Source organism: Canis lupus, chromosome 8 (genome assembly GCF_048164855.1).
Source record: "Canis lupus baileyi chromosome 8, mCanLup2.hap1, whole genome shotgun sequence".
Taxonomy (NCBI): domain Eukaryota; kingdom Metazoa; phylum Chordata; class Mammalia; order Carnivora; family Canidae; genus Canis; species Canis lupus.
In genome coordinates, this window is record NC_132845.1 from 23,243,405 (window position 1) to 23,271,064 (window position 27,660).

At 41.3% G+C, this 27,660-nt stretch overlaps 1 protein-coding gene across 8 annotated transcripts in view; it reads right to left on the minus strand.

The window, feature by feature from the left end:
- ALG14 (ALG14 UDP-N-acetylglucosaminyltransferase subunit) overlaps positions 1-27,660 on the minus strand; it is a 213,360-nt gene that overhangs the window by 14,079 nt on the left and 171,621 nt on the right. For 6 of the 8 annotated variants that reach the window (XR_012035121.1, XM_072834613.1, XM_072834606.1 and 3 more), the window contains one exon: positions 19,276-19,920. The exons of 1 other annotated variant lie outside the window; for it this stretch is intronic. Coding sequence is in view for 5 of the 7 variants with exons in the window: in XM_072834613.1 (XP_072690714.1) it covers positions 19,690-19,920 (231 nt within the window). In the remaining 2 variants the exon portion in view is untranslated. Of the gene's footprint in view, positions 1-19,275; positions 19,921-27,660 lie in introns of those variants that run through there. One more of the 8 variants, XR_012035118.1, reaches the window with a different exon arrangement.

Here is a 27,660-nt window from a genome sequence, read left to right on the forward strand (position 1 = left end):
GGTCTTGGCAAGGCAGCCAGGAGATTTCACTAGGCTGCACCTGCTTGCTCTGGGGCTGCTGTAGCAGAGAGAGCGTGGGAATTCCGCCGCGCATTGGCAGAGGCTAGGAATTCTCACCGCACCAGTCTCCTGGACTTCTGCCTGCGGGGTCTGTTGGAAGTGAGGGTAGGGAGAGCCCTTTTTTTAAACTTAGACTGGCAGGAGGAAATACCTGTGGAACTATTTCTTTGTATATAGCGACTCTGGTGAAGATTTGGTAATGAGTACTCCTGTTTTCTATCCATCCTCTTCCCAGAGGTGGCCTTTGTTTTCTTTTGTCTCTTTCTTCTGTGTTGTTTGTCATAAAACTCATAGGACTAATGAGTTTTTCCCTTTGTCTTATTTTATGTCCTGAGACTTTGGCTTTATCAACACTAAGATTATTCTCTGGCCTGTGCCATCTGAAACGTGTACATACTGGTGTGTATCTGGTGGTCAGTGGAATAGACTGGGGTTCTGAGACACAAGGTCACAAGCAGCCTTCTCTTTGTAGACTGTGCCTGCTCTCAGGGGAGTTTGTGGTAAGGAATCCCAGTTCATAAGGGGCCTCTGTCATCTCAACCTTCATCGTCTTGTTAGTTCTGGAGAAGTCCCACTCCAGTAGCACTTGCCCTGTGTCACAGATTAGTTTTTCTGTTAGAGACTTGGAGACACTGTTTTCGCTACATGATTCTTACCCCTTGTGACAAGGATGGCCTTTGCTTTCTTGGGCTTACTCCGGGAGTGACCTTTCTGGAACTTGTGTGGACTGCATCTTTTGCACTCTCCTTTGGGGTACCTCTTACATCCTGGTGCAGACAAAAACAGGTCTGTTGGTTTAAGTGGCTATTGGGATGAATAGATCCTACTGGCCAATGGCCAGACAGTGGATCTTTTGAATTTGAAAAATTCCTGTATTTGAAACAAATTTTTAGAGAGCATTCATCCTAAATAATTGTTTCATTATACCTATGGAAAGCCCAAATTGCAAAGTGGATACTAAGAAGCAGAACGGCTAGCCCTGGGGACTCCTTTCACTAGATGAAAGAGAAGAAATTAGAACAAAATTAAAGTCCACATCCAATGTAAATTCCCCTTCTTACAATCTAGCTCAGTCTCCTCAGCAAAGAAGCTAACTCCTAAACTCCTCCCCCTTCCCCAGAAAATCCCTTAAACACTAACCTGCTTATTTTAACTTCCCTTTCCCTATAAGCTATACCGAGAGCACTCAGCCTAATCTCTGGGCCCAGGATCTACAGGTTACTCGTGTAAATGCTAAAAGCCAGGAAATAAATTCAGAAGTGCCTGGCCTGGACAATGAGGCTCATTTTGCTGGGTTCTGTAATCAGGCTCTGCAAGCTTCAGGCCTTCCTATGCAATGTCCTTTGTGGATATATTCTAGGCCTCCACCCAAAGAATTCATGTCCTCTGGACAGCAGAACATTGAAGTCTATTGATTTCTATCTTAGTTGGAAATTTTCTCCCTGATATAAAAAGTCAAATTCAAAACAATACGGTTGAGTGGGCAAATTAACTTCTAAGTGTTTTAATGAAAAAGGTTATGCAATTCTTTGAAGATAGCTTGCAGGAATGCAAATGTTAAAAAGAGTTCAAAATCAACAATTCTTGGGGCACTCAGTTGGTGAAACATGGGACTTTCCATCTCGGGGTGGTGAGTTGGAGTCCCATGTTGGATGTAGAGATTACTTAAAAATAAAAATTTTTAAAAGAATTATTGATTTTTTAAAGAGATTTATTTTTAAGAGATTACTTAAAATTAAAAACTAATTATTTTTAAAGATTTATTTATTACTTAAGTAATCTCTAAACCCAATGTGGGCCTCAAACTCATGACCCCGGGATCCAGAGTCAGATGTTCCACCAACTGAGCCAGCCAGGAGCCCCAAGAATTACTGATTTACAGTTTAACTCTTTAGAAAAACAAAAGCATAATTCTGAAATCAACTCAAAATCCATTTAGACCCTTTCCTATTTGCCTTCAGACATCCATAGATACGGCAAAAATCAGGACATTAGAAGTACAATTGTCCTACACTCAAGAGGAAAAAAATTTAGATAGCAATTACCCTAGACTTCTCATAATGGAAAAATATATCCAAATTCCTAGAAGAAAACTTGTATTCTTTCTCTGTGCCTTGAAGATGTAAATCTTACCATGTCTTTGAAAGGTAAACACCCTAGGAGGTAACTAAAACTCACTGGAGACTGTTTGGGTGGGGAAAGAGGCCTTTTAAAAATATAGATGGCTGGAGAGGCTCTCTTGCCCAAACTCTTTAAGACTACAGCCTCCTTAAGATTACCTCTCAAGGGTGAATATAGATCTTAAAGGTCTTCTTCACAAATAGTAAAATTACTATGGTTATCTGAATGGATAAACTTATTCCAATTATTGTTTATAAACTAGCGAGCCTTATACTGTTATACCTGATTCATGGTTAAAATTTTAAATGGAGCAGTCCTGGTGGCTCAGCGGTTTAGCACCGCCTTCAGCCCAGGGTGTGATCCTGGAGACCCGGGATTGAGTCTCATGTCGGCTCCCTGCATGGAGCCTACTTCTCCCTCTGCCTGTGTCTCTGCCTCTTTTTCTCTGTGTGTCTCTCATGAATAAATAAATAAGACCTTTAAAAAATTTAAATGTAAGATAGCTGTCTGTGTTTGGCTGTGTGTATGTCTACGTGTGTGCATTCAGGATATGGTTATGTTTCAACCTCCAAATAGTATTGCCAAAATTAATTTGTATAAGAGTAAAAATAAGTACTTTTTAATTAAGCATTTCTAAATCTCAGAAATATAATAGAAACTAACCCAAATGGTTTCCAAGTTCACATTATCTAGGATAATTTTTGATAAATAAAAAATATTTAAGTTTGTTGGTTTAATTGTACAGACCTGTATTATACTTTTAGAGTTATCAGCATTAAGCATAATATTTTATTTTACCCAGGCTTGCTAAAAGTCAAAAAACCTCATGTTATCTCTGTTACGAGAATTTGTAAGCAAGAAAAATAATTTAAGATGGTGGCTAACGTCTCATGAAATCTTGAGTAATCTAAGCATGATCGTTAAGAACAAATGAATTGAATACATGTAAAGGAGATGAGGCTTTAGGTGCCCTTTTTGGCAATGATTACTTTATGGCATGTTTGCTTAAATACTTTTCCAAATCTCTTGGGTAACTTGCACCATCCAAGTGAAATTAGATGATGGGAATTCACCGAAAGGCTAGAGCATTTCCAAATAAGATAAAATACAGAAACGCTAATTGCTAAAGAAGTCTAAGTTTACATACTTTTGACCTCTTATGACAAAGGAACTAAGGATATTTGGGTTGATTAAACATGTCTTGTGCCATATTAAAAAACTCTGCTCTAAGGAAATGTAGGTTTATAGAAATTATGAAACATATTCATAAATTTGCCAATCTAAAGACCGTTGGTATAACAGTTCACAATTGCTTACTTCTTGGCTTTCACTACAAATTAGGGTTTCTTAGGTTAAGCATTTTAGTTAATATATGAGACTAAAGTTACTTAAAATAGTAAGGGGAACAACTCTGTATGCAAGGAACGTAGGACCTAGGTTATTTGAGTGAGAAAATATATGGAGAACAGAGATCTCCATATATTTTGTTTGTTGAGGGAAAGGAAAGTAATTCTTCCTAAAGTAAAGCTGATTACTTCTGAGTGGGAAAGATGACAGGGGACAAACTAAAAAGGCCATAGAAAGTTGTAGGAAGTTTATGGAAAAAAAGGATTTTGGGAAAGGAATTTTATGTGTGATCAAATTGAATGAAATGGAATAGATTTGCTATAAGGGTTTTAAAAGAAAGCTTTAATATCAATCGTGTATTTATGTAACACTGGAACTTAGTTTTCCTTCATGTGTTAAAAGGACTTTGCTTGGGCTTTCAATCTGCTTCTGAGAAGATATTGTAAAAGATTTCTCCTTACCTTTTAAGTAATCTGTCTAGGAAGCAAATATTTTGTGTTTTAATGTGTTCAGTTCCTTGAAAACAACAACAACAACTGAGTCTTCTCTATTAAAAGAGCTCAGTTTTACTTACAACTTTTTAACTTCTGGTGTTTGCGGGAGAAATCTTTGTCACCATGCTTAAACAGATAACTAAGCATTGTTTCACAGTGACATATGATCCTATTTAACAAAATGTTTTTAAACCTCTTTGATATTTTCGACAAAATTCCCCCAAATCAGATTCTAAACAAAGTCTATTTGACCTCAAACAAACTTTGGGAATTTCCAGAAGGTTCCGGGGACAAGTCAAAGGATTTGTTCTCTCTCCTAATAAAAAGAGAAATGTTACACTAATTCACCTATTTGTTATTTTGTTATTTTAAATTACATGGGAAGCATTGCCAGATAAGTGGTGCTAAACCTTCCTAAGTTATGTTATATGGGTGAATGTAATTAATATAAGTGTCCAGAAATTATGTAAAATTCCTAAAATTCTGATATGTCCTGGTATAATATTATCAGTCATAATTCCAGTTTTTATTTATTCTAGTTATTATTTAAAATGTTGCATGGCATAAAAATAACCAAATTTCAATTGCATTATAATGAACTCTCATCAGATCTTTAACCATGAGTATTTTTAAGTCTTTTGTCATTTATAGATGGTTATTGTTTTACTCTGATACTTTTGGGAATATATTTCATCTTCAGAGAGGTTTGAGGAAAGGACTCTGACAAGTCCTCTAGAATACAGGTTTCTGATAGCTTTGAGATCATCAAACTGAGCTGGGTAAGAATTTCCAAAACTAATGGAAAGCTGGATTTAGGCTACACGAATTAATTAAATGGGACTAAATGAATTGAGGAGGATAATTATAGTTATAATTTTTTATGACTTTGAAACATTGGTGATCTGTTTTTTTTTTAAGATTTTAAAAAATTTATTCATGAGAAACACACAGAGAGACAGAAGCAGAGACACAGGCAGAGGGAGAAGCAGGCTCCATGCAGGGAGCCTGATGTGGGACTCGATTCCGGGTCTCCAGGATCACAGCCTGAGCCAAAGGCAGGCGCTAAACTGCCGAGCCACCCAGGGATCCCAACATTGGTGATCTTAAAAATGTTTTGTTCTTCCAAATTTAAGGAAAACTTTTACTCTTTTCTCTTAAGCTAACTATGACTTAAAGCAATTTCGTAAAATATACCTTTATGAACAATTATGACATATAGATCTTTTTCTCCCCACTTCATCCCCCTAGAATTTGGAAACTGTATTATATTTTCATGGCAATAGAACAAGAATTTGTTCTCCTTATGACAGGACACTGGAAGCATTGGTTATATTACCAAGACATTGACTGGAATGTCATGTTTGAGAGACACATGTATAGACTCAGATACGATCAGACGCTTCAAGGAACTATGGTTGGCTTTATGGAGCCAATAGTCTCTTGGAAAAATTGGCCTGGCACTTTGCTTCCAGTGTTCCTGGCAGTCTTACCAGGTGAGTAAGGAAGGTCACTTCCTGGCAAGCCCAGGAACCTCAGGATATTTTGGAGACCTTAAGAAGAGAGGAATTTCCCCAAATACCTAGATGTTAGAGGCGAAGTCTGATGACAAGTCCTTGGGTTAGCTTCTCAGCCTCGAAAGCTTTTAAAAGTCCAATTTGAAGTTCCTTCTGAAAAGTTTCAGTAAAGATTCTATATGATCAAAAGCTATTCTTACTGCACTCATATAAATACACAAGCCAAGTTTATTGAAACTAGACTTAATTTGTAAATAAATTAGTCTTACCGTGGTTATCATTGATAGAAACGTGGTGATTGTAAAAAAAAAAAAATCATTTGTCAGTAAAACCTATAATGTGCACTTGTGGATATTAGATTCTAGTTCTGTCAGTTGTCATTGAGGTTTCATTGTCTACCTATAAACTTGACTAGATCCTGAATTCTTCTAGTTTCCTCCAATATCATGCTACAACTCTCCAAATGAACATGTCCAATTTTTCCCCCACCCTCCTGACTCAGAATCATTGAGAACTAAATCTGCCCTTTTTTCCAAAGCCGCACAAGCTAAAGCTGGACAACTCGATGTTAACTACAGAAATCAACACAACAACAAAAAATAAAATAAATAAAATAATATAAAATAAAATAGATAACGAATAGCCCATGCATGGACAACCTTCATGCCTATTGCTCTATGGGCCGCTCAGAAACATCACCAGAGACATTCAAACTGTCAATCAGGAGACTCTTTCAAATCACCACTGCCTGCCTTCCCTTTGTCTAAAGATGTTTTGAGCTGGACATCTAGAAATCTTCACAATTAACGTCCTTCAGAACTCAGAAACTAGAATTAGAGTCTGCGCTAATCATGAACTATCATTTTTATTTTGTTTCTGTATAAATGCCTCTTACTAAATACCTGATTGCTTGAGCCACACAGGACTAGCTGTAGGGGCCTTCCTGTAAGAAAACCTACTGAAATGAGACACAAATATTTAACTGGACTGGCCTATTCTCTGGACTGAGGGACTGGTTCAATGAGACATGGATGCCAACTCAGCTTCTAAATTGTGAACTGATGGGGTTCAGGACAGGTTGCCCTACGGTACGCCGCTCTGGCATATTGATTATTTTAATTTAAGTTACTTGGGAAACAGCTAGTGCAAGAAGGATACTCTGACCAAGCTGGCTGTCCCCTGGGAAGCAGGAAATAAATTCCTCATGTGACGGGTGCTCTCCTTTTTTGGGGGGGCCCTGTATGCACTAAATTAAATTTGTTTTATTCTTGTTAATCTTTTATTACAAGGGGTGTCTCAGCAAAAAACCCAGAAGGGTAGAGAGATATTTGTTTTCTTCCCCTACAGTACTATGAATTTACTTTAGTGGAATCAGAGAATCATTTTTAAAAAATAGAGCCAAGGCAGTCCTTTAAGAACAATAAGTACTCACCTCTTGTTTTATGTGTAACACTAAAAAAACCAGTTAGTAATTAAAATACTCTCTCACCACCCCCATAGGTTGTCTTTGGTTAGATGCAAACTGAGACCGAGTGGGATAACTCTATGCAAGAATGGATGGGATGCAAAGTCCATTGCTGTATCCTGCAGCACCAAGAACAGTCGTGGGAGACAGCAGGCATGTAAGAAATATTTGTTGAATGAAAATAGACTTGGAATAGGGAGAAATCTTGGAAGAGCGTGGCTCAGATAAAGAAGGGGCGAAAAGAGTTTTTGTTTTGCTTTTGTTTTAAAGGGAGAAAGAAACAGAACAAAGAATTTGGGCAGCTCATAAGGGAGGAGGGAATTTAGGGGAAAAGGAAGTATTTAAAGGAAACTGTATGAATGTTTTGCTGGTGATATGTGATGCAACTCTCCTCCCGCTCATCTTCAGTAGAAATGAATCGAGCCTAAGAAGCTCGATTACACTTGTGTTGGATCTAGATGAACAGAGAGGTCAGAGGATCTGCCCACGACCTAATTAATGGCAGATCCAAGACTAGAACTCAGATCTCCAGATGCCTATTTCACTGGCCTTCCCATAAATAGGCATGGGGCTTAGTCGGCTTCTATACTTATTCAATTCATGTTGAATAAGTCAGAATGTGGCCAGGACAACACATTTCTGGCTGCCCACACACTGGGCCTGTGTTCACAGATGTTGCCCTGGGACGGAATATCCCAAGATTCTAGCCCTGCCTTGACCATGTCACCATCTGTGCAGCCTTGGGAAAGTCACAGCCCCTCAGAGCTTTATTTTCATCATCTGAAAAGTGGGAGCTAAGACTCTTTTCCCTCTCAGTGCCCTTGTAGGATCAAGTGAGATGTTGTGAAAGCTGCATGTAAAACAGGAAGTAGGAGACACGTTTAGCGGGTAGTTATTTCTATTATTATTTGTTGCACTTGCCAGCATGGTATTTCTTTGGATATATTATGGTTTCCTTTTTTTTTCTACTCCCTGAACTGATGGTTCACAAGAATTCAGTCATTTTTTAAAAATCTTATTTTCTTTCATTATGTTATACATAATCAAAATAGAATTTTTAAAAAAAATCATGGAATAAACTTTACACATAACTCCTTAACTCAGAGATAACCATTTTAAACCTTTTACATAGCTTTAGCCCTTTTAAAACTTTGTATCTATTTACATAGAGGTTCAAACCGTCCTCATAATATACACTTGTTTGCATTATTTTGAAAAACTTAGTATAACACTTTAAGCATTTTTCTATGCCGTTAAATATTACTCAACAATATGATTTTTAATGACTGCACACAAGTCCATTGTCTGGACATATAATTTATCCAATTTAGATTGTTTCCATTTTTTCTATTACACATGGTAATTTGATAAAGCGCTTTGTGTACACTCCTAGTTCTCAGCTTACCAAACCCTCTCTCTGTCCCTGACTGCAAAGAAGCCATAAAATGAACTGCTTTCTGTGGCTGTCATGAGGGTCAGGTGAGGGAGGACACATTAAAGATGGAGAATCACGCCTGACACATAATAAGCACTCCACACGGTTAGCTATTATTACCATTGACTTCAGATATTTGTGGTTAGTACCCAAACAGAACTAAATCGAGTGCTTGGTATTAAGTCCATCAAATTATGCGTTCTAAAAATACTCTAAGAATATTTTTATAGCTTTGTTCAGAAATTTGCTTTTTCAGATTACGTATAATTTGCTGGCTGTTTCATTATGAATAGTAATTGAAAGGATGTTTGTTTAGATTTTATTTCTGTGCCTCAGGATGTCCTTGAAGGGAAGGTGGGGATCCTAACACAGTAGAAGTGATTTCCTGGTTTTAGAGTTTAAAGGAAGTCAACAAGGACCTATTTATTGGATTGGCCAAAGGTTCGTTGGACGGGGTTAAAATCTAGTTAAGTTACCTTCTTGATGTTCCGTGGCTGCACCAGCAGCTGTGGGTCAGAAGTTCAGAACAAAGAGTGAAATCCTAGGATTAACTGTCATACTCTTGTATCAAATATTTTTCTGTTGAATCAACTTCCCATGGTAATTTCTTTTGGATGAGGCTTTGCCACCACTGCTGTCTGCTACATTCTCAGTTGGCACCGATTAGGTAGTAGGCAGTAGAAAAGCAACTCAACTGGTGGCCGACAGCTTTTCAGGACCATCTCTGTCTCATGAGAGCCCCAGGGATCCCAGATTCTGCGGTTTTGTTGGGTGGCAGCATGAAAGGGAAGAGCATGGAATCACAAGGATGGCAACCCAAGCCCTGGCTCTGCCACTAACCAGCTGTGCAGCTTGGGGCAAATTACTCAAGCTTTTGCATCTCGGTTTTAGTCTCTGTAAAATAGATATCATCATCATCATCATCATCATTATCATCATCATCCATGCCTCATTAGGCCCATCCCTAACATTTATAGGACCTGAGCCGAGTGTAAACAAAATACCCCCAGCCCACATATCCCTTTTCTTTCTATTTGGTCCCATCTCGCATGGTGAGGAGCTTTGTGTAGAGTGTCCACACTCCAACCTACAGGTCCTGATCCTTCCATGCTCCTGCCCCCGTACCCCCGCTCACTGGCCAGTAAGCCAACCTTGGGAGGGCACACCGGGGGAAGAGGCCCATGCAAGCTCGAGAAGGCGGCTTGGGCCACTGAGGCAGGCGATTCTGGAGCCCTAGGCAGGCAGAGCCTGGTCTAGAAAGGGAGTGTGGGCTCAGGGTGGTCGCACCATCCTGATCCCACAAGGAGGGGAGTGGCAAGTGGAGGCATCTCTAAAGTGTGGGGCCTCAGTTGCTTGTATCTGAGGAATGGGTCAGTGCATGTCCCATGCTTAGTGCAGCACCTGGCATGTTGCTGGTGCTCAATAAATGATGGGAGCTACTATTGTGGTGGCAGGACTGTTATCAGAAGAGACCTCAAGCATTATCTTGTCTGAGTCCTTCATGTTCTGTGGTGAGGAAACACAGAAATACTAAAATTAACCATTGTTAAGCACAAACAGAACCTGAACCTGGGCCTCTTACCACTCAACTGCCTTTCCTCTCTCTGCTCCACAACGCGCTCTCTTCAGCAACGCCAAGGTGTGGGGTCAGAACCACCTCTAATATTCAAAGTTCACAGAGGTGACTTGTGTTATCGTAATTTTCTGAAAAGGGGTAGGGAGTGTGTCCTTGGAGAAAGGGGCACCTTCAGTGGGAGCCAACACTTCTAGGCCTCCTGTGAATGGCTCACCATGTTGACGTTGGAACACCGCAAATATTTACTGAATGATGAGAAGCATATGGATAAAGAAGAAGGTGACATTTTGTACGAGATTAGCAGCGTACTAAAAGGCCCCAGCGTGAATATTTTAAGTCACAAAAACCTATTCTGGTTCAGGAATCAGAATTATAGGCTGACTGTATTTCTTTTTAGGAATTAAATATTCAATAAGAGGAATTTGGGGATTTCCTTTCTTGTTCTCATTGTAAAACCTAGTTTATTTCATTTTATCCATAATAATATACTCTTATTTTTTAGCATCTGAAGATGTCTCACTCCTACTAAAAAAAATTTATATTTTTAAAACTTTTTTAAAGTTTATTTTTATTTTTTTAATTTTTAAATTTTTAAAAAAGTTTTATTCATTTAAGTAGTCTTGACACCCAATGTGGGGCTCGAACTCATAACCCCAAATCAACAGTCTCATGCTCCTATGACTAAACCAGCCAGGTGTTCCCAAACTTTTAATTATGGAAATGCTCAAATATACAGGAAAGCAGAGGCAATAATATGATGAGTCTGGCGTAGGATGCCCCGTGCACCCACTGTCCCCAGCGATTATGTATGGCTAATCCTGTTTCATCCGTAAACTTCCCTTCCTTTCTCACTTGCAATAGGTTTTGTTTTTAAATATTTTATTTATTTATTCATGAGAGACAGAGAGAGAGAGAGAGAGAGAGAGAGGCAGAGACACAGGCAGAGGGAGAAGTACCCTATGAGGAGCCTAATACAGGACTCGATCCCAGGACCCCAGGATCACACCCTGAGCCGAAGGCAGACACTCAACCACTGAGCCACCCAGGGGCTCTGGGCAATGGGTTTTGAATCAAATTTCAGGACTTCTATCGTTCCATCCATAAACAATTTATTTTCTCTATGGTTTTGGTGAACATTTGAAGCTCTCTATCTGGCCACTTCAGATTCTGCTTGTTTGGGGGAGTCAGTGCCCCAAGTGCCTTGGGCCTTGCATGATAACATGTCCCGAGAATTCAGGACAAATCAGCTTGAAAATGGAGCCTCTGACAGGAACTGAATAAAGAACATTTTGGATGCTTTTAATCCCTTGCCGAATTTCTGATAACTCTGCATATGATATTCCCATGGAAGTCTTGTTTTCTCCCTCCTCCATTTTTTAAGAATGAAACTTCTTCTTTTTTTTTCTAATTTAAAGAAAAAAAAATTTTTTTTTAAAGATCTCATTTATTTCTTTGAGAAGAGATCAACAAGAGAGAGAGCACAGGAGCAGGGGCAGAGGGAGAGGGAGAAGCAGGCTTCCCGCTGAGCGGGGAACACAAGGTGAGGCTCCATCCCAGGACTCTGGGATCATGACCTGAGCCGAAGGCAGACACTCAACCCAGTGAACCCCCCAGGCGCCCCAAGAATGAACCTTCCTTCCCCTGTTTGTGAGAGAGAAGGCTGTCGCTGCAGACCCCTCATCCCCTCTGCTGTTGTTCAGCTCTCCTGCCATTTGATTCCTGCACGAGTCTTAGTTTGCGGATTCTGGGCTTTGGCAGCTCCTGGGGGGACCCAGGGGTGGGGAGAGCGGCCCTGCTCAGTGTCATTGCAAGATATTGCACTTCAATCAGTGGAGATCAACTGGAAACTTTAAAAAGTTCTCTGTGTAGTCACTGAATTTTAAATCACGATCCTAAAAAGCCTGAGAGTGGGGGGAAAAAAAAAAGGAATTTCAAGTTAGAAAAAAGACTTCACATTTCCCTGCCAGAAACACTGCTCTTATTTTCGGCTGAATGGCTGGGCTATTAATTAAGTTTTCGTGCTCAGCAGCTATCTCGTTTTCTACATTCTTGCTGTTAATCGTCATGTATGTGACACATGACTTCTGTTTAAATGCTAAAGTTTATTAGAGTGGAAAAAAAAGTTATTCAGGAAAGGAAAAGAGATTAGGAAGCAAGTCCAACCATTGCTTATTCATCTGCATATGGTTAAAAGATTTAAAAGAATCCGTTGGTTTCTGTTCCACTGCTACAGGCAGGCCAAGGAGCAAGGAGGGAAAAAAGCCCTTTCCTATCCTGGGGGTAGAAATACGTTTTCTTCCCTTGGCCTTGGGGGCGAGAAATCGTTTCCTCTCCTAATATTAAGCCAAAGTAACCAAACTTTGGAGGGACTGGCTCCTTCTGAAAGGTTATTGTTCTAATTACCTATTGCTTTGTAACAAACTCCCCCCCACACTTGGTGGCAGAAAAGGGGAGCCATCTCATCCTGTTCATGGACTCGGTGGGTCAGAAACTCACAGGGGAGACTGGGCTGGGAGGCCTAGAGAGCCGGGGAGTGACGGGAATGGCAGGGCCTGAGTCTTCTGGAGGCTTCTCTCCGCCCAGGTCTAGCACCTTGGACTGAGAGGACTCGTCTGTCCCCGGATGTGACTGGGAGCCAGAACACCCAGGCGAGGTCCCTGCATGTGGCTTGGGCGTCTGGAGGCGCAGGCCTGGTGCTGGGGGGCCATCCCAAGGTGGAGGGCCCAGGGGGCCAGCATTTCAAGAGACCAGGTCAGCACCTTGTTCCCCCTCTTGCTGCACCGAGGGGCGGGCAAGCCACCCAGGCCAGATGAGTTAGAGTCCCTGGGGTCTACCTCTTGATGGAGAAATCCGGGCCATACTGCAGGAGAGCACATGGGTGCGAGTGTGGACGCGTGGACGCGGCAGCTGACTCGGGCACTTGGCTCTTTGCTGGCCTGAGGCCTTGTGACCAGGCGTCTCCAGTGAGGAGGCCTGGGAAAGCCTTCTTCCTGCTGAGGCCTCTTCCCCCAGGCCCCTCACTAGGCAGTTTCATCCAGTTCTTACTCAGCTCTGCCCCAAAGCCCTGCTTTGTCCTTGTTTCCTCTCGGGGCAGAAGGGAAATCACAATAAAGAACATTCCCTGCAGCAGCTTCCTGGCCGCTGTACTTACTTTTCTGTTTTGTCTTCTTCCACCTATATGTACAGCCACAAATATATATGGACGGATTCCTTCACTATTGATGGTTGAGAAATCCTTTTTTTTTTTTTGAGAAATAATTCACATACCATAAAATTCACCCATTTATTTTTAATTAAAAAATTTTTTTAGACTTTATTTTGTTTATTTGAGAGACAGAGGCAGCAAGAGAGCTCGAGCAGGAGGAGAGAGAGAAGCAGGCTCTCTGCTGAGCAAGGGGCCCGAAGTGGGGCTTGATCCCAGGACCCTGGGATCATGACCTGAGCCGAAGGCAGACGTTTAACTAAGCCACCCAGGAGCCCCCCAATTCACGCATTTAAAGTGTACATACAGTTCAGTTGTTTTTGGTATATTCAGAGTTGTGCAACCATAACCACCATTTAATCCCAGGACATTTCATCACCTTGAAGAGAAATCCCATTGCCGGTAGGAATCCCCCCTATTGCCCCTTCCACAGCCTCTGGCAACAATACATTTACTTTCTATGGATTTGCCTATTCTGGACATTTCATAATAAAGGGAATCATATGATATGTGGTTTCGTGATTGGCTTCTTCCACTGAGCATGTTTCCAAGGTTCATTGATCCATGTTGTACCACGTCACGTATTAGTACTTCATTCCTTTTTGTGACCAAGTAACATTCCGTTGTATGGATATACCACATTTTGTTAATCCATTCATTGTTCAGTAGACCTTTGGGTGTTTCCATTTTTTGTCTCTTATGTAACGGGGGCACAAACATCTGTGTACAACTTTTTGTGTGAATGTGTGATTTCCATTCTTTGGGGTATATGTAGCTAGGAATGGAATTGTTGGGCCATACAGTAACTTTATGTTTAACTTCCTAAGGAACTGCTAACCTGTTTTCCACAGCCACAAAGCCATCTTATGTCCCCACCATCAGTGTATGAGAGTTTCAATTTCTCCACATCCTTGGCAACTCTTGTTACTTTCTGCTTTTAAAACAATGTTTTTTATGATAGCTATCCTAGAGGGTGGGAAATGGTGGCTGCCTTGAGTTTAAGGACACCCCTTCTTCAGGCCACTTACATACCATGGAAGTCACATTGGTTACTTGCAAACAGAGTTACTAAGGGCTTATTATGTGCCAGGCTCTCTGCTAATGGTGGCACATGTACCATCTTAGTTTGATGCACACAGCTCTGTAAGGAGGGACCATCATTCTGCCTATTTGACAGGTAAACAAACCAGGGCACAGGAGAACTTGCTGGAAAAGTGATGCAGTTTGGAAGATATGCATTCCTATATTTAAAAAAAAATAGAAAACTTGGACACTAAGGCAGCAGTTTGTAGTCCAACTGAAAGGTCTGAAGAACATTTTTCCCCCAAAGCAAAACAAAACACCTCTGGTAGACTGTGTTTGGCAAAACTCGCGATGCCACCAATATTCCACCCGTGGCATCCTCAGCTTTATAATCCCCCAGGATAGGTGGGCCTGTGAACATCATGGGCCATCACTCCCCTGATTATGTTACATTAATACCTGCAAAGGGACTTTGCAGATGTAAATATGGTCCCTTGTCAGTTGATTTTGAGTTAATTAAAAGGGAGATTATCCTATATGTGCCCGTCCCTTAAGAGAGACAAGCAGCAGTAGGGACTCCCACTGGCTTTAAGGAGCAGGTCACCACAAGTAATACAACCACAAGGAACTGAATTCTTCTAAGCAAGCTTGGAAGAAGGTCGAGAGTTCCTGATCTGAACCGAGCCCTGGCCGTCTCCTTGATCAAAGCCTTGTAAGACCCTGAGCAGAGAAGTAGTTAGGCTCTACCTGGATTTCTAACCTATAGAACAGAGAAAGAACAGGGGTTGTTGGAAGCCACTGAATTTGTGGCAATTTGTTACAGAGCAATAGAAAACTAGTCCATAGATCACTGACTGACTAAAGGCTGGTAGAGGAGATGAAGTTATAGATGTGCCATCATATAGAGCAGCAGTTCTCAAAATGTAACCCAGGAACCCTTGCAGGGGGATCTTCAAGACCTTTTCAGGGGTCCATGAGGTCAAAACTATTTTCATAATAATGAAAAGATGTCATTTTCTTTTCCTTGCTCATTCTCTCATGATCTTATGGTTTTCTAGATGCTACGTGATGTGCGGGGATATCGTTGCTCTGATGGCTAATGGAATGTGTCCTGTGTATTCTTGTGTTTAGAGAGTTTCCTTGTCTCAATTACTAATGTGGTAAATAGTGACATACACAGCCACCATAAACAAAGATTTCTTGGGGTCTCTGATAATTTTCAAGAGTGTAATGAGGTCCTGAGTCCAAAAAGTTTGAGCATGTTGGTCTAGGTGAGCTGTAACTAAGTAGGCCTAGACAAAGTCAGAAGGTATGAGAATTTATATCGTTAGGTGATGCCTGCATTTGGTCTAGAACTGTGGCAGGTGTGACCAAGAGTGGAACAAGGACACATAAGTATGAGGTATAGTCCCTGACATAAGGAGAACATAAAGAAATAATTATCAGAACCATTCATTTCTCCCCTCTCTCTGCAGGTGTTTCTAGGCACGAGGTACTGAAATACGATTTTAGGTAGCTCAGCGCTAACCTCAGGTATGGGTGCCTATGTCACCAAGGTGTTTAGAGAAGAAGTTGCTGAAACAAGGCTGTGGGAGATGGAGAACAATTTGTGGGGGAGGTGAAATGTAAGTTGGGTGGGGAAGTAGGAGGAGGAGGACAAATATTCCAGGCTTATCCTTCAGATCTCAGCTAAGACATCCTTCTTAGAGAGCCTTTCCTGACATCCCGTTCTAGAGCACCCAGCACCACCTTCTCCATCAGAGCACCCTGTTTATTTCCTTCCAGGCATTTTTTCTTTTTAACCTAACCTAGCCATTAAGTCTGGCTGGAGCTAGAATGCCTTGGCTCAGATTCCAGCTCTGGCACTTTCTAGTTATAAAATCTTGGAGCAGATACTTAAATCTCTCTATGCCTCAGTCTCCCAACAAATGTGCTAAGAAAACAAGGAATTTATGCTGAAGAGTTGGCTTAGGTTGTGACCATGGGACTGAAGAGGAAAGGGTGGGTGCAAATTAGTTCAAAGGTAGAACGGATAAGTGAATTCAGACGACATGGAGAGAAGTAAATGGGAAGACAAAGGAAAATTCTGGGGATTTTAAAGGGGGGGACCAATTAATTATATATGGAGTAAGGAAAGAGCGTACAAAACAGCAGCTATTCCAAAGTTTGTTGCTTGAGAGATACGAAAGCGGCTAGTTAACTACTCTGGAAGGGAAAAGGGGAAAGTATGTCAAATCCATGTTTAAAGTGAATTAGCAGCAAGAACAGAAGTGTAGACAATTTGTTTATTTGTTTTTAGAGTGCTCGAGTGACAGGCTGAACAGAAGAAAGTTCAGAGCAGGCAAGAAAATCTGGGTGTCTGCTCATTGCTGGCCAGAGCTGCAATATCGGAGAAGAAACTGTGCACGGCCCCCCACGCTGGGCTGTATGGAGAAGGACAACCTTTAACACTCAATGACGTTCTTATCGTGGATAAAAGAGGCTTAATACATTGCTGTCAAACTCCTTTTGGTGAGATGGGGCTTTTCGGGAGAATTAAAGCACTGATTCAGTCTAAGGAACTGCGCAGTGAGGGGGGTAGTACATTTCTCAGTTTGAATCTAACTTTGGAAGGCCAAATAAACACGTTTCAAGTTGCTTTTGTAGGGAAAAGCCAGGGTCATCTCCTTTCCAGCAAGGACTTCTTGCTACTTAAGCTCAAATTGTACATTGCTCTTGTTGACACGGCTTCATAGCACTCTAAGTTCCTGGCTAAAGCTTCCCGGGATGACTTTTGGATGTCCTATTTGAAATAGTTAGACTTTCGGCTCTGGCAAGCTGCTGAAGCCCTCCAGGACAACTGAACTGTAGATAAAAATCTTCCAGGGAAGTAGGTGTGGGCAGGATGTGTGGTTTCCTTGTCTCTCATTTAAAGACTGATGCAATTAATTTTTCATGAACAGTCTATTCCAGTAAGAGGTGAATTCCAGAGTGTTTCAAGAGAAATCAGAAAGGACAAGCTAGCTACTGATCTTCAGTTTGAGTTGGGGCTAGAGCACTATTTTTTTCAAGCAGAACTCCCTTGGTCACTGTGACCTCGAGGCCCTGAATTAGCCATAACCACCACACACAGCAGGGCAGGCACTTGTTTACCAAATAATCTGGAACTGAGCAAACCTCACTCTGAATGTGTGCATGATAGTCGGAATCCAGGAAGACAGTCCTAAATTTTTAGTGATATAACACACACGAGGTTCTTTCTCTGACATTCCAGGCTAACCACTGTCTAAGTTAAGTCTCTGCAAAACATCTGGGACATACATTTCTGGAAAAGATTACGGCATCTTTTCTACAACTCTCCCCGGCCTAAGCATTGTGTGCTCTGGCCTGACAGGAGCCTCCGCAGCAGGATTACCTGTGGGGGCCGGGGAGGCTGCGCTGGCGCACGGACAGGCATTTATTGAACTGAACACAGTCCAATTTCATGCATCGACTATTTACCTAGTGCCACTTAGGAACAAAGTGCAGAGCGGAGAAAAAGTCAAAGGTGAAAAAAAATGTTCATGCTGTTATCCCTAAAAAAAAAAAAAAATCACTTTCTCTCGAGAAAAGTAGACTTATTTCCTCTGACATTCCAGGCCTTTCCATCGGGTAGCGGAGGCAGCACCTGACATTTGACGATTAAGGTCAAAGCACACAATGAGCTAGCTCCTGGCTCTCCCGTGGCCACCAAACCAGACAGCAAAATAGTTTCCCTATTCTGAGGGTTTTCTCAGCCAAACACCTAGGAAAACGTCCTGATGACAGATGTGCCTACTTAATCCAGAGAAGATTTGCCCAAAGAACAATAAAAGCTAGACTGGCCTCAGCATTTTCATTTTCCAACATCTCAAGGTATTCATGCATTTCCACTGACATTTAATCTCTTCATTCTTTATTAGATCTATGTCATACTTACTAAACAGATTTAAGAGAAGAAAGTTTAAAAACTCCAACACTACAAGAGGTCTTCTCACTGTTAAAGGAGAGAACTTAGAGAAAGAGGAATTCCTATTTTTTTGAAGAGCTCCCTGGCCTGGTGCCGCACTAGGTATTGTACTAGGCAGGGCAGCACAGATTCTCAAGCAGGTCCAACTAAATACTTCGTGAGGATCAGTGCAAAATACAACATGGGTCCCTTGTTCTACATCTATTAAGGAATTTGAGTGACAGCAGAGCCCGAAAACCAGTGCAGGGCCTTCCTGAGTGTGGGTCCCTGTGTGGCTGCAGAGGCCACATGCCCAAGTAGCGGGCTTCACTCTCCAGTCAGGCTGCCAGGACTTGAATCTCGACTTTGCCATTTACTAGTCATGTGATCTTAGACAAGTCACCTGTAAAAGGGGAATAATAACAGACCCTACCTCATCGAGTCGTTATTAGGATTATAGGAATTAACGTTTGAAAAGTGTTTAGAAGCATATTGCAAGCACTCACATAAATGTTTAGTAAAAATATCCTCTACTAAGTCTAAACAACCTCAAAATTCCAGGGACGATGATGACCATGACATTGTGAATTTACTAAAACATTAAAAAAATATGTTTTGAGAGTTTAGATTTCTGAAAACCAGAATGATGCTTTTATTACTAGGACAGTTGGTCACCTTTTAATTTAACAATTAAACAAGAGATTTCAAAAGGTCTTCTGGATTGAGGGCAACGACTCACAAAGCAAAACCGAAGAACAAAAAAGGATACTGGTTCATGCTCAAGGTTCTGGAAGCCTGCGGAGTATAACTTGTCATGAAGCCCATGTGATATATGCTGAAGAGATTCACTAGGGACTTTACTGCTTCCATACAGGAAACAGAGCCTGCTGTATCGGAACAAAAACTAAGAAATATCTTTTTTCTTTTTACTAGGCAAAATATTGTAAAATAAAAAGAGTTGCAGAACAGGAAATGTTACTAATCATACTAATTCTATATTTAGTTGTAGGAAAAATACTACTAAAACAAGTCAGAAGATAACTTGTAGGTAGTGATACAAAAGAAAAGAAATTTGGTGCACGGAAGCATAAATAATGGCGTATTAATGTTTGTTTTATTTTTATTTTATTTTTAAAAAGATTTTATTTATATTTTTGAGAGAGCAAGAGTACACGGGTGTGGGGGGGGGGGGTAGGGGGAGGGAGAGAGAATCTCCAGCATGCTCCATGCTGAGTGGGGTGGCCTGACGTGGGGCTCGATCTCATGACCCTGAGATCACGACCTGAGTCTGACTCTTAACCAGCTGAGCCACCCAGGGACCCCTTAATGTTTGTTTTGTAAGAGCACCTTTGGTTTCCTTACTGGGTTATTTATACATTTTTTTTACTCTTCACCACCAATAATTCTCAGGATCTTCAGAAGCCTTTACAATAAAACGTGTAGTATTTTCTACTCCATTTATAATAAATATGGTTGACTGCAAAATTCCAGAGAAGCTATCATTCGTCAAACAATTCGCCCGAGGTACACAGACTTGGGGTACTTCTCCTTCAGAGCCGGCCACTGAACAATGAAGTAATCGGAGAGGTGAAACAGAATCTTTCCGGACAGGGATAAATGTTCTACTCGGCAGATGCTTTCAACATAGACAATGATCACTTTCTTTATTCCTAGTATCCCAAGGAGAAGGGCAGATATGCAGATAGGAACACATGTTCCTGGTCCATTACACAACACCTTAAAAAAAACACAAAGTTGAAGGTCAAATTAACATACAGAATACTAATCTAAAAGAGGCATTTGAAATTAAAAACAGTCACATTTTAGGAGAGATTTTTATTACTCTATGCCTTGCATTATTCCTTGTCAAGATCTAGGATGTAGCAAACCCATGCACTTGGGAGGCAGGCAGGGCTGTGTTGCAGGCTCTCCTGCTTATCACTGTGTGACCTGGGGCAAATAACAGAACTGCTCTGGGCCCCGGGGGCCTGCCCTGTGCGACCAGAGGCATCCAGCACACTGCCTGGTGCTCAGCCAGTGTTCACTGGACGCGCGTGTGCTGCTCTTTTCCAACTGTTTTATGGATCACGTAAAAACATCGAAGACAGATAAACTTAGCTCTGAGTCAATATTTTCTCATGTATCAGCTTGTTCTTGATCTCTTAAAATAATTTTATAATAGTTGGAGCGGTGACATGTAAGATGTAGGAGAAAATGTCTTTTAAATTACTATGTAGGGGATCTCTGGGTGGCTCAGCGGTTTGGCGCCAGCCTTTGGCCCAGGGCGCGATCCTGGGGTCCCGGGATCGAGTCCCGTGTCGGGCTCCTGGCATGGAGCCTGCTTCTCCCTCCTCCTGTGTCTCTCTCTCTCTCTCTCTATCATAAATAAATAAATAAATATTTAAAAAACAAATAAATAAATGACTATGTAGAGTATCTTTGTGGGATATAGAATCATTTTAGGAGTTCAACCCAACAAATGGGATATTTGAGAGAAGGGTACTAAATAAATGTAATTTCTTCTTCAAGAGAATTTAATCTGTTCTTGTGGTCCAGAGAGTTTAATGTCTTTGAATTCTGCTAATTTTTATAGATAGTCACTGGTTAAAAACAATTTAGTTGGCAAAAATAACAAGAAAAATTAAAAAATAAAAATTCAACTCCTAGAGCAACTGCGAAGAATTTTTAGAAGTCTTTTTTTTTTTTTTTTTAAGATTTTATTTATTCATGAGAAACACAGAGAGAGTGGCGAAAATGAGGGCAGAGGGAGAAGCAGGCTACCCATGGGGAACTGGATGTGGGACTCTATGCCGGGACCCCATGATCATGACCTGAGCCAAAGGCAAACGCTGAGCCACCCAAGTGCCCTAGAAGTCTTTTAAGAAAATGAGAGGAAACCTATTTCACAGAGTTATTGGTAAGATAACTTATTATTACTTTCAGCAAAAAATGTATTTGCACAAACATCTTAATCATATGCTTGTATTGACTGAATTAGTAACCCTAACAAAGCATCTTTCTTTAAGTAGGCTCCACACCCAGTGTGAAGACTGATCTGGGGCTGGAACTCATGATCCTGAGATCAAGACCTGAGCTGAGATCAAGAGTCAGATGCCTAACCAACCGAGCCACCCAGGTGCCCCTAATAAAGCATTTTTTATTCCACAAATGATAAAACAGGAGATATGTGGTTGTCTAATGCATGCCTGTTGGGCATTACCTACAATTGCAAAAAGTCCACAAAACTTATCAGACCTCAGAGAACCTTAGAGTTGAAAGGGCCCCTAGATACACTACCTCAGCATCTTGGCATTTCAGAGATTCTCCCAGATGGACAGACGTCCTACCTCAGCTGCAGGCGATGGCCAGGGCTCTTAGGGTTTGATAAAGGTTATCTGATCTAGGCGCTGCCCTTCCTGGAGGCATGACCACTGGCACACCATTCACAGAACTTTGGGAAGAGAGAAGGTGCCTGCTTCAGGGGGGAACCAATCTTTTTTGTGTCCTCTTTAAAGTGTTTACCTAAAATTTAACCCCTTGTCTTTATGAAGAATTTTTGTTCAGTTTTTCTTGGATTACCAGCTACCAAGCTGCTTTTCAGATCAGTCTTCTTTAATCCCTAGTGAGTTGCCCCTATAACCTTTCTTCATAGACCCTCAAGAAAGTGTAATAGAAAGAAAACAGGACTGAGAGTCGGGGGAACAAGGTGCAAACAACTTGGGCAAAATAGAAATGGGAATCACTGCCTCGGCTCTCAATACCACTCTTTACCAACAACTCACTGTATAAACATTTCACATACATTATTTTAATTACTCCTGATAACAATCCTTTGAGGCAAGTTTTATTGTCCCTTTTTGCAGAATAGGAATCTGAGGGATCCCTGGGTGGCGCAGCGGTTTGGCGCCAGCCTTTGGCCCAGGGCGCGATCCCGGAGACCTGGGATCGAATCCCACATCAGGCTCCCTGCATGGAGCCTGCTTCTCCCTCTGCCTGTGTCTCTGCCTCTCTCTCTCTCTCCCTGTGTGACTATCATAAATGAATAAAAATTAAAAAAAAAAAAAAGAATAGGAATCTGAGGCACAGAAAGATTGGGCAAGTTGCCTAATCACAAGTTTAGGAGTGGGAGAGTTCATTTTTTTGGTTTAAGATTTAATTAGAGAGAGAGAGAGAGAGACTGAGAGAGAGACTGAGAGTGAGCGCATGCAGTGGGGAACGGGAGAGGGAGAGGGAGAGAGAATCTGGGGCAGACTCCCCACTGAGCATGGAGCCTGATGCAGGGCTCGATCTCATGACCCTGAATAGAAATCACAAGTCAGATGCTTAACTCACTGAGCCACCCAGGCGCCCCAGGAGTGGAGGAGTTCTATTGCTTTAGTCACTTTTTCTTCTGTGACTCAGTTACCATATACACAGGGAGACTGGACTAAATGGCTTTCCTTGTCAGCTCCACGATTCTTCTAATTCTATGACTTTAATTTGCGTCTAGTTTTGTCTTATGCCTAAGTTACAAGATTGTTCTGAATCCTTTCAGGGTTTAGAATTCTAAAAATCCTATTAATGCAAGGTTTCTCAACAGTGGCATTATTGACATTTTGGATAGGATAATTTTTCATTGTGGTGGCCTGTCCTGCACACTGTAGGATGTCTACTAGCACTCCTGGCCTCTACCCACAAGATTCCAGTAGGCAAGACAATTAAGAATATCTCCAGGCATTGCCAAATGTCTCCAGTCGGGAACCACTGCATTAATGAATCCACTAAACTGTGGATTATATGTTGCTTTTCTCAGTCTTTTTTTCCATTGTACAAAACAAAATGAAACTTACGGTTAAAATATAATGTAAAGACTACTTGTTGGGTCTTCAATGTCACAAAAATATTTTCATGCTTGTTGCCTTCAAAAAATGTACACATCCACACGTGTTCATTTTGCTCTCTATATACACAAGCTGTGAATACTCTGATAGAGATGTCTGTAGACAGGGAAATGACTAGACATTGGTGGGAGATGTACTGACAACCTGCTATAGATCAGAAGCAGAGACTGTCAGGATGAAAGTAGAAGTTAAAGGTATTCATTTATTTATCTCTGCCACATCTCTATTTTGAAGCACTTAGTATAAAATCATAGGTATGATAAAACCACAAAACCATAAATCAAGTACTTAAAAAAAAGAAGGGCAAATTAATCTCAAGGAAAACTTAGGCTAAGGAATGCTACTTTTAATTAAGCACAGGTTTTAACTCCTGAGTTTTACGGAAGCCTAGGCAAAAAATTAAAACATTGTGGATTATGGAGTTTCCACTGTTCAATGAAGCGTATCAGAAAGACTTATTCCAAGGACTGAACAAAATAGAATTAAGTATAAAAGATTTAAACAATGTTAAACAATATAATGGTTGATGTTGTCTTTTTAATTTAATTTAATTTAATTTTTTTTTTGTCTTTTTAATTTTATAAAAAACATAGAAGTATTCTTTATATTTTTATTTCTTAAAATGGACATTCTCAATCAATGTGGGGCATTGCTTTTATTCCCTCTCCTCCTCAATACCCTGTAAGCTCCTTATGGGCAGGGTCAACCTCTATATTTTGTACCTGGAACAAAAAAGGCACTCACTAAATTCTGCCCAAAGGAAGGAGCAAGGGAGTAAGGGCAGAGGGAATCCTTCTTTGCCTATTGTATATGGAGTCAAATGCTCTTTTTGCTACACTCAACTCTGTGACTCTATTATACCCATTTATCATATATATATATAATGGCTATAACTGACAACTTTTAACCCCTCCCCCCCAAAAAAACCCCAAACCAAAAAATCCCAACCATCCCACATCTATTTGCCTTTTCTCCGGGGAACCACTGCTACCTGTCTCTCAACTTAAGCACTGGCGTGGACTCCATACTCAACCATAAGGAGAGGACCTATGACTCCAGTCTGACCAGTAAGGGCATTGAATTTCTCTGACAAAAGTCACCTGATTAGGAAAGAGCACCTAATCCAGTGAGATGCCACAAGATGCAGTGGGACGTTTGCTGGGACTGCTCAGAGAGCAATGTCTTTTTTGCTATACTGGGACCTAGGAGGATGTAGGCCTGGCATGGTTAACATTTATCTTGCTGCCATGAGGATGAAGCCATCACAACGTAGAAGAGAGCAGAGATGAGAGATGAAGACAGGACAAGTCCCAAGGTAGCATTTACAATCCACAAATCCAGCTGTGCCTGAAGGAAACCAGATCTATCCCTAGACTTGCCAGGTAGGTGAGAGACTACATTCCATTTTTGCTTAAGCGGTATGAATCAGGACTTCTGTCACTAGCAATAAAAAGTATACTAACTGATATAGCCCTTTATTTTGTCTAACTCCCTGACTAGCCTCGGACTATTTGCAGTGCCAACTGGTAGGTGTTCAGTACGTGCCTGCGAGATGAATTAACAGACCAATAAAGCTTCTCTGAGAGCATAAAATCCAAGAGATGTACTAAGAATAATATAACTCAGAGGTCTAGAGAACAGAAAGAGGTCAGGGCTAATATAAATATGAAGTCATGAGGGTGGATGAGCCGGATCAAGGATCAATAGTTACAAGAGGATTGTTGTTCTGTAGACTTGGGTCACCAGAGGCCAAGTCCCGTTGGCTGAGACACAACATCAGCATGTATGAAGAGATGCAGTTAACTTGGGTAGCCTGAACTCAACTCCCAGCCTAGTAGGAACCCCATACACAGAATATGGGCCAGGACCTTTGGGGTCCTGGATTGGTTTGAAGTTAAGAGGCCATGAGGTTGAGAGTGCACCAACAGGGAGCGTGTGAAGGAGAGACTGCAAGCCAGATGGAGAGTCCAACTAGGGCTGCAATTGCAGGGAACAGAGAGGCAGAGTCCAACTCTGAGGTACCAGCCTGAAAGCTAGGCTTTCAAACAGTCTCTTGCTGGTGGAGGTCGAGGCTGGAGAGAGCTCATGAACTACAGGAACAGAGCTGTAGGGAAGGTTCAGCAGAGCTTCTAGGGCCATGGATAAACCTGGAGAACTGGAGCCCATTGTCAAAGCTGAACAGGTTCAGGTGACCTGTGGAGGTCACAGGTTTCAGAATCAACACTTCTGTTTGTAGGATACTGGCTCCACTTTCTAGAGAGGTGAATGGGGAGATGCAGAAGGAAGCAAACACTGAGGTTTGGGAATTGTCTGGAGACACTGGGAGAAAAACTGCTTGGACATAAGGCTTACTAGGAAGCAAAGTCAGATGAGGTCCTTAAGCATGCACCTTCTTTTTTCAGAAACTTAAGAAAACCACAAGGCTACCTGACATAGCCTGTGCCCAAAAGTGAGCCAAAGAGAATGAATCAATGTTTCTCATAATCATCAAAGCTACAATGATAGAGATCCGAGATCTGGCCAAGAAAAGAGTAATGGAAACCTCAGGGATAGCTATTTCAGGGAATCTCTGGGCTAAAATGCAGGGCAGGGGAAGAGTGAGCTGGAGGGGGAGGAGAGCTTCAGGAGGAGCCAGGTGAGGTGAGCAGGAACCAATGATCTACATGGGAACGTAAAAGGTCAGTGGGAACAGAGTGGTGGGGAGGGAGGAACTTACTCTATAGCAGACAGTGAGCTCTTTCAACACCAGAAGAAAAGAATCCTGAGTTTGAGGTTAGTGTGGGAAAACCTGTACTTTTTGAGGACATGACAAAGGATAAGAATGATGGGACTGGAAGTTTGCCCCCAGCAGATTTTCTTTTACATACTAAAATAATTTTCAGCTCAATGTGAAAACTATAAAAGGCATAAAGAAAAAGAGCAATCCTTCTAATTTCATCAATCTGTTAACATTCTCTTTCAAAAAATGTCTTTATATAAACATTTCTATATTTTACTATAAATAGGATCATATATGCACACACATAATTGTATGTAAACACCATAAAGTTCTGTTTAGCTAGTTTTGTGTGTTATAAAAAGTTTTAAAAAATCCTTGTTTTTTAATGATTGTATGTATGTATGTATGTATGTATTTATTTATTTATTTATTTTTAAAAGATTTTATTTATTTATTCACGAGAGACAGAGAGGGGCGGGTGGGCAGAGACACAGGCAGAAGGAGAAGCAGGCTCCATGCAGGGAGCCCAATGTGGGACTCGATCCCTGGGCCGAAGCAGGCACTAAACCACTGAGCCACCTAGAGATCCCTGACTGCATGTATTTAATTCTATGGATATCTCATAACTCAATTAACTCTTCTCTTATTGGTAGAAATCTAATTTTTTTTTTCCTGTTCTAAATCATGCTCTTTGAACGTCTTTTTCTACAAATCTGTGACCCCTATGGTTTTAATTTTGCATTGAACTATGTTCCAGAGTTCTCCCTGAGTGAGAGGTTAGAAGAAACAGTTCAAGGACTTAAAGAAGTTGTAGAAACAACTGTCATGGATTGGGAATGGGCCCCACTGTGTTTTGTTTTGCTCCTGCCTAGAATCTGTTCCAGCGATTTCTCACTGAACTGTGGCAGCAAGTAGAGCCCACCTCTCATAGCACAAGTGAGACTTCTTTCTAGGTCCTCTTTGCCAATAGTGGATGGGCTGGGGACCCAGCTGGATGTTTCTGCCTACCTCTGACTAGGAGCTAGCAGTGTAGAAAAGCAACTCTGGATAAGAAACTATTCTTGTGGCCAACGTGCCACCAGAAGAGTCTCCTGTCCAATATTAGTGGTGCTTGTTGTAGTGTTCACTGTCTAGCAGTGGTGGCACAGGGTCCTCCCACACCAGCTTGGTGGCCATGGAATTTTGGCCATGGTCCTACCTGCCCAGTTCTTAGCTTGACCCTCCATGTTTTCTCATCCTACTCCATTAATTTTCTCAGTAATTCTTTTTTGTTTTTTTTAAACATTCTTTTTTGTTTTATAAGATTTTTAAATTTTATTTATTCATGAGAGACACCGAGAGAGAGGCAGAGACATAGGCGGAGGGAGAAGCAGGCACCCTGCGGGGAGACTGATGAGGGACTTGATCTTGGATGCCAGGATCACGACCTGAGCCAAGGGCAGAAGCTCAACCACTGAGCCACCCAGGTGCCCCTTTCTCAGTAATTCTAAGAGCTCTTCTTTTTAAGGTTCCCAGACTCAATTCCAAAGTGTGTGAGAGGAGGAGCAGGGGAGGGTCCCTTATACACAATATCAAACAATTCTCAGATACCAGTAGTGTAACTGAGAACTTAATTCAATGTTGACATTATCCATCCAGAGATAGTACCAGATTCCGCAGGTGAAAGGTTCAGTCCTACAAGATGGGCTCTCACCCCTCACTTCAGACACCAATCACAAGCCAGAAGCTGTTATCTTTGCTTCCAACTGACAGGCTATAGCCTAAAAATTAGAACAACCTCCTCCTTATTTATTTATTTATTTATTCTCATTCATTCATTCATTCATTCATTCGAGACACACAGAGAGAGGTAGAGACACAGGCAGGGGGAGAAGCAGG